The 13300-nt window shown below is 49.2% G+C and overlaps 1 protein-coding gene across 1 annotated transcript in view; it reads right to left on the bottom strand.

Annotated features, from left to right (window-relative positions):
* The window catches only part of HOGA1 (4-hydroxy-2-oxoglutarate aldolase 1), a 29033-nt gene that overhangs the window by 4781 nt on the left and 10952 nt on the right, over positions 1-13300 (bottom strand). Inside the window, exons 2-6 of the mRNA XM_084774066.1 lie at positions 7137-7265; positions 6826-6953; positions 6108-6242; positions 5762-5858; positions 3672-3805 (exon numbers count right to left, since the gene is read on the bottom strand). Coding sequence (XP_084630192.1) covers positions 3672-3805; positions 5762-5858; positions 6108-6242; positions 6826-6953; positions 7137-7265 — 623 coding nt within the window. The remainder of the gene's footprint in view (positions 1-3671; positions 3806-5761; positions 5859-6107; positions 6243-6825; positions 6954-7136; positions 7266-13300) is intronic.

Here is a 13300-nt window from a genome sequence, read left to right on the forward strand (position 1 = left end):
CACTGTCCACACGTGCAGATGACATGTGTCTGTGTGGAGAACTGGCTGCTCACTGTCCACACGTGCAGATGACAGGATGTCTGTGTGGAGAACTGGCCGCTCACTGTCCACACGTGCAGATGACATGTGTCTGTGTGGAGAACTGGCCACTCACTCTCCACACGTGCAGATGACAGGATGTCTGTCTGGAGAATCCCAGCAGTCTACAAACAAGAAACCCCTCCTAGAACTACTGAGTGAGCTCAGCAAGGTCACAGATGGAAAATATTTACTGTAGGGCTGGGAATGTAGTTCAGTGGTATGGCAATTTTCCTAGCATGCTTGAAGCCTTGGGTTTCATTTTCATCACACACACACACACACACACACACACACACACACAGAGAGAGAGAGAGAGAGAGAGAGAGAGAGAGAGAGAGATGTTTCTAAATACTAGCATACTAGCAATGAATGTAGATTGTGAAATTAAAATACCATTTTCACTTGCCCCACAAACACGAAGTAGTTGGATGTGTTATGCACACCTTTAATCCCAGCACTTAGAAGACAGAAATAGACAGATCTCTGTGAGTTCCAGGCCAGCTAGGGCTTTGTAGTGAAACATGGGTATATGTTTTTCAAACTATGTATAGAACTTCTTCGAAGAAAACTACAAAATACTGAATAAACAAAGAAGATCCAAATAAGCAGAGAATGTGCCATGTTTACAGATCAAAAGATGACACAGAGAGGACAGTGCCTTCCCAGACTGGTCTACAGAGTAGCAAAATTCCTAGTAAGCTTTGCTTTTTGTAGATATAGACAAGTTTATTCTAAAATTATTTTGGAAAGACAAAGGAATCAGGTACAGAAAGCAATTGTGAAAAAAGAACCAAATAGGAGGAAATAGCGGTTAAAAGACGCATGAGCCCTCCCTCCTCTGCAGCTGCGCAGTCCAGGCTGTGGCACAGTGCAGGTACAGACTCCCAGCTCAATGGAGAGAAAGGAGAACCCAGAAATAGACTCTCACAAATCTGCCCCGCTGATTTTTTACAAAGGCAGAAAGGCAGTTCAATGGAGGAAAGAGAACTTTTTCAACAAATGGCTTAAAAAAAAAAAAAAGGAGAAACCTTGACCAAAGTCTCAGGCTTTACACAAAAATTAACTCAAAATGGGTCACAAACTTTCACAACGACATAACCATAAAACTTTATAAAACAAAGTAGAATATATTTGGTAACTAGAGCTGAACAAAGCCTTCCTAGACTTGACATTTGTAGTATGATCAAGAAAGAAAACATTGGCTGGGTAGTGGTGGTGCACGCCTTTAACCCCAGCACTTGGGAGGCAGAGGAAGGTGGATCTCTGTAAGTTCGAGGCCAGCCTGGTCTACAGTGTGAGTTCCAGGACAGCCAGAGCTGTTACACAGAGAACCTTGTTTAAAAAAAAAAAAAAAAAACAAAACCAAAAAATGAAGAAAGAAAGAAAACATTAGCCAGGCAGTGGTGGTGCACACCTTTAATCCCAGCACTCAGGAGGCAGAGGCAGGGGGATTGCTTGAGTTCAAGGCCAGCCTGGTCCACAAAGTGAGTCCAGGACAGCCAAGGATACACAGAGAGACCCTGTCTCAAAAAAACCAAAACAGAAAACACTGATAAATTTAAAGCTTGATTCATCAAGGGACTGAGCTAGGCCCTTAGCATGTATGTTACAGTCGTGCGGCTTGGTCTTTGTGTAGGACTACTAACAAGGCAGAGCAGGGGCTGTCTCTGACTCTGCTGTCTGCCTATGGGACCCTTTCCTCCTACGGGGCTGCCTTGACTAGTCTCAACAGGAGGAGATTTCCCTAGTCTTACTACAACTTGATATGCCAAGGCCGGGTGATATCCATGGGAGGCTTCCTCTTTTCGGAAGAGAAAGGGAGGAGGAGGGAAAGAGGGAAGAGGGGAGGGAGGGGAAACTGTGATCTGAATGTAAAGTAAATACATTTCCAGTGGAGGGAGGGGGAAACCAACCCTCACACAAAACCTTGGACCCAGCCAATCAATGACTGGCCCAACTTGAGTCACATGCCACAAGAGAGAACCCACCACTGACACTATTAGTGATACTCTGCTATTCTTGTAGACAGGAGGCTACCATAACTGTCATCTGAGTGGCTTTACCCACAGCCAAACATTAGGGGGGATGTTGCAGAAGAGGGGGAGGAAGGATTGAAAGAGCCAGAGATGTCAAGGGCACCACAAGCGAACCTACAAAATCAACCTGGGCCCATAGAGGCTCACAGAGACTGAACCACCGAACCAGAGGGCATCCATCGGATGGTTCTAGGCCCCCACACATATGGAACAGGTGTGCAGCTTGGTCCTCATGAGGGACCTTTAACAGCAGGGGCAGGGGCTGACTCTGACTCTGTGGTCTGCCTTTAGATCCCTTTTCCTGAACTGGACAGCTTGTCTCGCCCCAATAGAAGAAGATGTGCCCAGTCCTACTTGGTATGCCAAGGCAGGTTGATACCCATGGGAGGTTACCCCTTCCCTGAGAAGAAAGGGAAGAGGTGCCAGGGGAGGGGAAGGGAAATGAGAGGAAGGGACTGGGAGGAAAAGAGGGAATGGAATGAATGAATGAATGAATGAATGAATGAATAAGAAGAAAGAAAGAAATGGTCAAGAGACCAGTCAGGGCTGCACTTGGGCAGAGGCAGGCTTGCACTTGCACATATCTGGCTTATGTGAGGCTTGGGCACAATCTCCAGGACCAGAAAGTAAAAACAAAGCAGGCATAAGAGAGAAACAGATATTTGAGTGATAAGGCATGGAGAGATGTTCCGTGTCCTCAGCCACATGTTACTGCCCAGCTATCAAAAGAGCTGAAACAAGACAGAACAGCATGCATGCTGCTGGATGCAGAGAGGGTGGTCACACACATTCACATTAGACAGTCCAGCTACTCAGGAGGCTGAGGCAGGGGGGTCTCAAGAGCCAACTAGTTCAGATCAGCCCGGGCTACACAGTGTGATTCCATTTCAAAGCAAATAAAACAAGGATGTACATTTTTCATGCCAGGCATGGTGGCATACACCTTTAATACCGTCACTGGGGAAGCAGAGCCAGTTGGACCTCCATAAGTTCGAGGACAGCCTGGTCTACAAAGCAAGTTCCAGGACAGCCAGGACTATAAGAGAAACCCTGTCTCAAAACAAAACAAAAATAAACAAACAAAACCCAACGATGTACAGTTTTCAATTTGCGGCAGATATCAACGTCAGCTTTGACATTCCCTGTAAAGTCTTCCTTGACCTGGCCCCAAAAGAATTGGAACACACAATCTGAACTTCAGAGCACATCATTCTGACAATTCTAGAAAATCAAAACATCTCCCGTTCTCCCCTGCCCATCACTCTGACTTTCGTTATGGTACCCTGTCAGGCTGTCGTCAAGGCCATGTTGCTCTGTCTCTGGGCTTTGGACCTCTAGGTATATAGTCCCAGAGTTACTGATGCTGCCATCACTCAGGACACTTGTTCCAACGCATGTTCACAGACCTGACAGGGCTCACTCTCTCTCTCTCTGCAACCAGGGTTTCCTGGGCAAGGCATTAGGGGTTCCCACACTGGGACAATTCTCTAAACAGACATTCTGAAAGGGAGAGATTGAGCAGGGACCCCGTGCCAGTGCAGGCTGGCAGCTCACCGCAGTGTTGGGCTCGATGAGGCGGTGCTGCAGTTTCTGGGCAGCTTCCCACTGCCCAGTGAGGCAGAGTCTCTCCAGCTGGCACACTTGGGCCCCCAAGACATTGGCCAGGCCACATATGCCTCCAACAGCTCCTGTTCAGAGACACAGAACATTGGTTAGGACCATTTACTACAGAGAATCTCAAACTGTGGGGCCCGTACTTTTCATTTTGGGGACACAAGATGTAGATTCCTATTTTCCTTGGGCCATGTCACAGGAAAGCTCTGTGTGTTCATGGTATGTACTTGCAGAGGCAAAGGCTGCCTGTATGTTCAAAAAGAGAAGTCTGCATGCCTGTTGCTACTCAGAGCCAGAGGCAGGGCAGGGAGCACAGCCTGAAGGACAGCCCTTTCCCTGCCTCCCACCCATGTTTCCCCAACAGAATCTTGGTGTCTTTTTTTGTTTGTTTGTTTTTCGAGACAGGGTTTCTCTATGTGGCCTTGGCTGTCCTGGACTTGCTTTGTAGACCAGGCTGGCCTTGAACTCACGGCGATCCACCTGCCTTCCGAGTACTGGGATTAAAGGTGTGTGCCACCACGCACGGCTCGGATCCTGATGTCTTTAAGCTGAGGAAATAGTAACTAGAGCTCCGAGATCTGATTTCTCCAGTTACCAGTAACTGAGCCACTACTGATGGGGAGCAGGAAAGCGCTGTGGAATGGGACCAAGAGCTTGGGCAGTTCCTCTCCTTTGCTTCATGATGTGAAATTCAGCCTTTGCTTGTGATTCTAAGAGGAGTTAGGAGTGACCCTAAGCATTAGTGGCTCAAGACTGAAAGAAAGACAGTTTGAAATGGGCCAGTATGTTTGCTAGCTGTAAGATACCTACTATGGGGCCAGTGAGATGGCTCAGTGGACAAAAGGTGCTTACAGTTAAGCCTGACGGCCCAAGTTCAATCCCCCAGGACTTCCAAAGGTGTCCTTTGACCTACACAGATGTGGAGTCAAACATGTGCACTACACACACACACACACACACACACACACACACACACACACACACACGCATGCATACAAAAGAAATAAGATGTAACTTTTAAAAATTAACAAGAAGAAATTATTTTAAAAACAAAAGATATTCGTAGGCAGGCATAGTGGTATACCCCTTTAATCTTAGCACTTAGGAAGCAGAGGCAGGTGGGTCTCCAGCCCGGACTACATAGCAAGTTCTAGGATAACCAGGACTACATAGAGAGATCCGGTCTCCAAACAAAACAAAAATACGTATGATGTGCTGGGCACCGCGGCAGATAGAGCAGGCCCTCTCACTGTCACAAGACCACTTCACCTTTTAGGGTAAAAGGGTTGGCCCAGTGAGGGCTGGGGCCTTGACTTGGGTAAGTGTCATGGTTGAAACTGTAGTTCAGTTGCCTCCACCTGCCCAGCCCGTGCCTTCCTCATCGGTAACCTCAGGAAAGAGCTACACGTGCCCCGCCCCCTTGCACTTTAGAGAGTGTGGGGTGCTAAAGGGACCTTGACCAAAGACAAAGTCTACAGAGCTTGGAGGGAACGGAAATCACAAGCGTCTCCCACAGTGTCCCCCACGGTGTTGAAAAGTCTACTTAGATCTCAGCCTGCTGATGTTCCTGTCTCTCTGCCGCACCCACCGGGGCTGAACTCCGCTTGAGCCCAGAGACCCGCTCTCAAAACAAACAAGAGCAGCTGGCCTAAGTGACAGTGCTAGGAGGCTGGTCCGGAAGAGGATCTGATCAGACAGCTAGAGATGCCATCCCAACCCCCAGGCCCGACAGTTCATTCCGTCCCGTGGACAGAGGCAGAAGAAAGCGGACTCCTGGCCCAGAACAGAGGCCTGAGACCTCGGCTCCCACAGAATGATTTACAGATTAGAGGAGCCAATCTGCCCTCTAAGCATGGAATTTGGAACTTTACCACCTGCAGGCAACCTCTTCCGGCCAGCACAGTACGCATACACCCTCCCCTCCCCAAAAGGGTCAAGCCCAATCTCCTAGAGTTGAGAGGACAGCTTCCTGCAGATGCCTGGGTGCATCTTGATTGATCAGGACAGTCGGAGAGCAGCAGGAGGCTTACCCACAGCATAGCTGGCCAGGAGGAAGCCAACTGACCCAGCCAACACCTGGAAATCCTGCTTGCTGGTCTTGTGAATGATCAGTCCGATCCTGGTCACCTGTAGCAATAAACAAGGCGTGAGAGCTGCGGCCAGAACTACCGGCCCGGATGAGCCGGGCATGTGCTGTCAAAACAGAGCCAAGTACCCAGAGAGATTCTCCCAAGCTCAGGAGGTGCCTCAGGGAGCCCACACAACAAGCTGGAGCCTGGGAATGCCATAGGTTCCCGAGCTGCTCCGGATTGGAAGCTACCATGCTGGAAACAGAGGAAGAGGAGGCGTCCCAGTCTGGGAGCTGCTGTCACTCACATCCCCACCGCTGTCCTTCATGCCAATGATATTCGGGTGCTGAGACAACGTAACCACCGCGTCCACAGGCAGGTCTAGTCCTGTGTTGGCTGGGACACTATACAACACCACAGGGATTGGAGAAAGATCAGCAACCTGTGGGCACAGAGAAAAGGAGGAGAAGCCAAGTGCCTGGGTCTGAAGGGCTGGAGGCTTACCCGCACAGGCCCTGGACTGTGTCACAGTGCAGGGCTAAGGGACGGGGCTGCTTCCTCAAGTACGGGTAGCAACGATGGGACGTTGCTGAGTGGAGTCTGCACACCAGGCGCAGCTCAAAGCTGTGTGCGCTGCAGATCTCATGGAACCCTGAAGAAGCACACGAGGCAGGTGCCAAAATTCTCCCTGTTTTATTTTTTAATTTTTGTTCTTTCATGACAGGGTTTCGCTGTAGCCTTGGCTGTCCTGGACCCACTATGTAGATCAGGCTGGCCTCAAACTCACAGGGATCTTCCTGCCTCTGCCTCCCTGAGTGCAAATATTTATTGTATTATTTTTACTCATGTGTATGTGGGTGGGCATACGCACAGAGTGCTGGTGCCATCAGAGGTCAGAGGTCAGAAGTCAGAGGTGTTTAATGCCTGGAATTGGAGTTGCATGTGGTTGCTAGCACGGCCTCCATCTCTGTCAACCTCCTCTTGGTCTCAGGCCTCTAATCCACGCGCCCCCCTCTCCCACCTACCTTGGTGTAGTGGTGAATGAGGGCAGCGCTGCTCATGCGGCCACGATAGTAACAAGGAGTCACCACCATAGCAGCATCAGCACCGACCTGTGCCATGCTGACAGTCATCTCTACCGTGGCTTGAGTGGCTGCAGGAAAGGAAAGCGGAGAAAGCAAGCAAAGTGGTTCTCAGTGCATCCCCAGCAGAGCCAAACAATAGATACCCCGCCCCCTCGCTCCCAGTCCTCCCCCCCCCCCCCCCCCGCCATGGCCGAGGAGCTTGGGTCCCCCACAGCCCATCAACCCCAGGTCCCAAGGCACCCTGTTCTCACATTCGCAGCCAGAGCCGGCTAGCAAGAGCTTGTCCTTGGGTATGGCCTGGCGCACACGGCTCACCACCTCCAGGCGCTCCAGGCTGGTCAGGAATGGAAACTCTCCGGTAGAACCCTGGACCACGAAGCCTACAACAGAGCCCCATCACTGCAGCCCACGCATCCCCACCGTCCCAGGAACATCAGGATGCTGACACTGCACAGTCTCCAGCTTACTTCCCACCACCCACCCTTCCCACCCCTGTCCTGCCATAAACAGAAGGCTCTCAACAGATGCAGTGTACCCACCATTTTCCTGTGAGTGAAGCATTTTAACTGTACCTGAAACAACAGCCCATCACCCGTGGTCCCAGAGCCCACGACAACCCTCCCCATTTCCTTCCACTTGGCCTCTCTGCCCCAACTTACTGTTCTTGTTCATGTCTTTTTCCACTTGCAACATATATCAGGATCCGTGAATAAGATAACTTATACTTCCGAGAAATGGAGCCAGGCTCTTGTAGCCGTCTGCAGTTTTCTGTTTTGCTTAGCACTGAGTCTGTCTGCAGTAACACGCAGAGCTCTGATTCGTTCGCCATGTTTCTGTATGATGTTCGTTACCTTCTCTCCTTGAGACATTTAGGCTTGCCTCCTTTTTTGCTACTTTATATGATGCAGAAACGAACATTTTCTGGAAAGATCTCTGCTTATGTCTAGGAATTCCTTTCAGGTTCCCAAAGTGGGGTGTGTGGTAGGCATGTGTGTGTGCGGCTTCCTGGGCGCCATGCTCCCCGATAGTCAACACACACCCTACAGCAAAGGCTAACTGCTAGTGTTAACCCATGCCAACTCTGGCCATCCGCAGAAGAAACTTTTGCCAATTTTCTGTGTCAAGGGTGGCATCTCATTGCTTTCCCCGCCCCCCTCTTTTTTGTCACCCTCCTGATTTGGTTTGGTTTGAGACAGGGTCTCACTATGTAGCCCTGGCTGGCCTGGAACTCATAAAGACCCATCTGCCTCTGGAGTGCTGGTATTAAGGGGTGTGCTACCACGCTCAGCTCACCCTCCAGTTTTATCAACCATTTGGTTGAGAGGTTCCTAACACATACCAGTTACAGGTATCAGCATTTTTATTTCTTTGAAAGCCAAGCAGAACTGATACTCTTGGCAGAACCCGAGAGGAATGGGTGTTAGCAGAATCATTTCCTCTAGCATTTTTGCATTCACTTTCTTTTCCTTTTCTTTCTCTTCTCCGTGCCGGAGATGGCTAATCTCAGTTGTCAATTTAGTGAGATCTAGAATCACCCAAAAGACATGCCTCTGGGGAATTATTTCGGTTAGGTTATTTGAAGGGAGATGACAGCCCACTGTGGGCAGTTCCATTCCCTTGGTTAGGACTCCAGACTGTATAAAGAGAAGAATGTGAGTTGAACACACACTGCTCTCTGCTTTTTGACTGTGGGTGCAATGAGACCGCCTGACTCAAGTTCCTGCTTCCCGTGATGCTCACCCCTCCAGGATGGAGTTTAACCTCAAATATTGAGACAAAACCAACCATTTCTCCGTTAGGTTGCTTTTGTCAGCATTAAGTCTCAAATCCAGGACAAACCGCTGAGGTGCCTATTTAACATATCAAAGTGGTCCTGGCTGCCAGGTTCTCCCAGCACCCCTCAGTCCCTGCCTGTTACAGGGTACAGCTACCATATCTTGCAACCCCCACCCCTACCCCCCACAACTCTTTAGCCCAGGGATTGGGCTGCCCTTCCTCCAGAGGTTCTTCCTTATATAATCCAGCCATTTTGGTTTCCTGCCCCTCTTACCTTTTTGCCTTCTTGGCTACTGCATCTGGTTCCCTCTCTCCCCTCTTCCACCCCCTCCCACTTCTCCTCACATGGCATGGTCACTCTGGACTCTCCCAGATGTCTCTGCCTCTGGCTGTGCTCTCCTGTTTATTTACAATAAACTTTCTTCTCCACCATACCCAGGAGCACTCTCTGTCTGTCTCTGTCTCTCTCTCTTTCTGTCTCTCTGTCTGTCTCTCTCTGTCTCTCTATTTCTGTCTCTCTCTCTCTGTCTCTCTTTCTCTCTCTCTCTTATTCAGTCAGGGTATTTTATCAAAACAAAACAAAAACCCTCCAAAACAAAAACCCTACCTCATCTGTAATCTTAGCACTTGGGGGATGCAAAGTATAGAATCAACAGTTCAAGGCCAGCCTAAGAGAGACCCTTGTCTCAAACAATAAAAATCGTAAGCAGTATACAATTACAGGGAACAGCACACTAGGATTTTATCTATTTATTTTTTATGATTTTTTTTTCGAGACAGGGTTTCTCTTGTAGTCCTGACTGTCCTGGACTTGCTTTGTAGACCAGCCTGTCCTCAAACTTACAGCGATCCGCCTGCCTCTGCCTCTGCCTCCTGAGTGCTGGGATTAAAGGCATGCACCACCACGCCCAGCTGTACACTGGGATTTTAAATAATTAGGTATTTGGCAGAGGGAAATGACAATAAAGCTGGAAGCAGTATTAGCATGCCAAATCCATGCCATACAGCTGTGTGATAGGCCCTAAATGTAATGGGCACTTCCGAGCAGTCACTGCTAAAAGGGAAATGTACTCACTAACAGATCCGCAGAACCTGATAGTAAGAGCAAAGCAGCTGCCTCAGAGAAACAGTTTCCTGGCACCGAGACCAAGAGAAAGTGTTCCTGTGAGTCAGCCTTCAGGGGACATGGCGTGATGTCAACTTCATGCCACACACCTTTTCCATGTTGTTCCCCAGGCGTTAGGCTCCACTGGGAGGGCTGCCAGGAGCCTTCTCACCGGGTGTTAGCTAGCTTTATCATTTCCTTTGTCATACTACAGGGAACATCGTGAAACAAATAGCGCTTGGCTTCAGCTAGATCACATCCTGAGCTCAGCTCCTCGGGACTGGGCTGCATTGGCCTGGGGAGGGCTCCAGCCAACACTGAACCAACCCCTCAGCTATTCCAAGACTGCCATCTCGCCACTTGTATTTAGTTGCCATAGTTATCCGCTACCTCAAGCTGGGACAGGCTTATGCTATGGTCCCTAACCCAGCCACAGTCACTCGCAAGTCACTCTTCCTCTGGGAGTCAGTTTCAGAAGTCCCTGGGCTCCATAGGTGCATCTCAAAGCAGGACTGTAAGACCGACTGACGCCCTGGGAGACAGCAGCAGACCCCGTACTCCAGCTTCCTGTGGCACAGCCTCCCACTCTCACCCTGCTGCATGGGGAATCAGGCCCTAGACCTCCGAGTCTCCATTTCCTTTTCTATGAAATGACAAGTCATTTCAACCCTACCTTACAGAGTTGTCATAAAGGCTCAGCTAGGAAACTGTTCCAGAAAGCACTTTGATGTCTGGGATCTGGTGCTGCGGAGAACCCCCCCCCCCCACACACACACACACACTCCACCCTGGCTGCATGTCCAAGCGCAGGCCTGATACATCTGAATCAAGCTAGAGAGGCTCAGAAAAAAAAGACCCTAGGCACCAGGGGTGAGTAGTAGTGGCAGAGCAGTAGGTAGGATTGTTGGGGCACAGGCTCTAAGTCAGAAACACCAGGGCCAGCTCTCAGTGTGGTGGCCCTCTTACCAGCTGAGGTCTTGAGAAAATGGCTTAACCAACAGGTGTGGAGGGACATACCTGTAACCCTTGCTCTCAGGAGACCAAGGCAGGAGTGAATACAAGGCCAGTCTGGAGGTACATAGGGAGACTTTATCTCAAAATAATAATTTACAAGGAAAAGGGGGAAGGGGGAGGGAGGTTGGACAGATGGCTCAGTGGTTAAGAACACTTGCTGCTCTTCTTGAGGACCCAAGTTCAGTTCCCAGGTCCCAAGTGGGGCCAGTACATATCTGCCTGTGACTCCACCTCTGGGGGAATCCAGTGGCCTCTACTGGTCTTCACACACACACACACACACACACACACACACACACACACACACACACAGGGTGGGAGGGAACAGATCGGCGCAGGCACACATTCCTAGAACCCAGGGAGGCAGAGGCAGGTGGATCACTGAGTTCCAGGCCAGCCAATAAACAAACCAACCAACCAAACCAAATAAGTAGAGACAAATAAAATGGCTCAACCAAACCTTAGCTTCCTTAACTGAAAAAATGCAATGGTATTTTTCTTAGTGACATTACAATGAGATGCTCATTGGAAGTATCTGTAACTAGTGCCTCGTGATTCAAGGGTGTTAGGTGCAATCCTTCTGCACCTTTACAGCTCACCTGAAAGCACAAGTGTGACTGGTTGGAGGGGAGCTCCTCTCACCTCCCATCCTGGCCTGGAGTCCCTCTCTCTGGAAGCTGCTCAGGCCTGAGAAGTGTGCTGAGTGGGGCCAGGGCTGCACAGGAGACACAGCGATTTACTGTGTCTCATGGGAGGGACCTTCCTGGTTACTGATACAGCCCTTGGTGCCTCATCACTTCTTTCTCTAAAGTGCCACGCAAGGGTCCCTCTGTGGGTCCTCTGGCCTCTGAGCCTTTCCCCACTGAGCATCCCTTCCCTGTTCTGTTCTTTTGTTTTTCAAGACAGAGTTTCTCTGTGTAGCCCTGGCTGTCCTGGACTCACTTTGTAGTCCAGGCTGTCCTCGAACTCACAGAGATCCGCCTGCCTCTGCCTCCCGAGTGCTGGGATTACAGGCGTGAGCCACCACCACCTGGCTTCCTTGTTCCTTCTTTATAAGTTCCTTGTTGTGCGCTCACATGTAAAGAGGTGCTTAGAGCCCTTCGATCATACCAAGGGACCAGGCAAGCCTTCTCACCCTGGCCTCTCCTACAGGACGGGAACTGAGAGCAGATGACCTTCAAAACCCTCCTTCACTCTAAATTGCACAGCTATTATTCCGGCTTTCCCCTTAGCCTCCATAGCTCTCTTAACCTTCCCCACCCATCCAGACTGGGGGTGTGTCTTGGAGACCACTTGCTTGGTTTGTGCAAGGCCCTAGTTAGATTCCTAAGAACTACAAAAGTAAATCTGTCAGGGTTCTCCCCACCCACAGCACACGGCCATTCTCCTGCCCCTGCACAGTTAGTTGTTCATGGCATGACGTTGTACCTCGACCCCAGCAGAGATCCCTCAAAATCTGAGAGATATCAGGTGTCTCAAATCCCTGTCCCTCTGGACCGTGCAGGCCACAGCATCTTGCTGCCCTACTGTGTGCTCTTCTTGCTTGGCCTAGAATCATATAGTCAGGGACAGTGGCCCTGTTCATGATGGTCGACACAGACTCACTGAAGTTGGTATTGATAATTTGCTGCATAAAATAACCATCCTATATCTGAGTTTGAGGCTAGCCTACTACACAGTGCAAGTGCTAGAACAGCCAGGGCTACACAGAGAAACCCCGTCAAACAAACAAAAATAACCACTCTAAACATGCAGGCCTGAGACAGAGGGGTTTTGTTTTTGTTTTTGCTTTTGTGGTTTTTGTTTTGTTTTGTTTTGTTTTAAACATGATCTAATTTATAACCTCCCTCTGGGGGAAAAAAGCCTGACAAATGCTTAGGCAATTTCCAGTGAACTTTAATGGAATTAGGCCTGGATCTGGGAAGTCAGCCACCGCCCAGCTGACTTGCGCCAGAGTCTAGTGGCTGTTTAGTTCTCTCTGTGTCTAGCCCTAACAGTCATCTGATTGTCCCCCCCTACCTCGCCCACCCCTAATAAAATGTCCTCACCAAGAGTCTGGCCATTTTGCTTACAACAGGACTGTAATAAAATGTTGACATGCAGCCGGGTGTGGTGGCACACACCTTTAATTCCAGCACTCAGGAGGCAGAGGCAGGTAGATCTCTGTGGGTGTGAGGTCAGTTTGGTCTACAGAGTGAGTCCAGGACAGCCAAGGCTACCCAGGGAAATCCTGTCATGAAAAAAAACCAAAAACAAAAAACAAAAAAAAAAGAAAGAAAAAAGAAAAAAGACAAGAAAAGAAAAAAACACTTTGACATGTACTCATAGATTGTGTGCAAGTGTTTCAGCTTTGATGTTTGAAGATGAAAATGAATTATGAGGAATGCCAATAACATCTTCCCTATAGAAACAGAGCCAACCAAGAATTACTATGGTTGCTTGCTGAATGCTTAATTTACTCAACTTGAAATATTTTCAAATTTTTTATTATTATTATTATTATTATTATTATTATTATTA

This window comes from Acomys minous, assembly GCF_964271855.1.
Source record: "Acomys minous genome assembly, chromosome: 2".
Lineage (NCBI taxonomy): Eukaryota > Metazoa > Chordata > Mammalia > Rodentia > Muridae > Acomys > Acomys minous.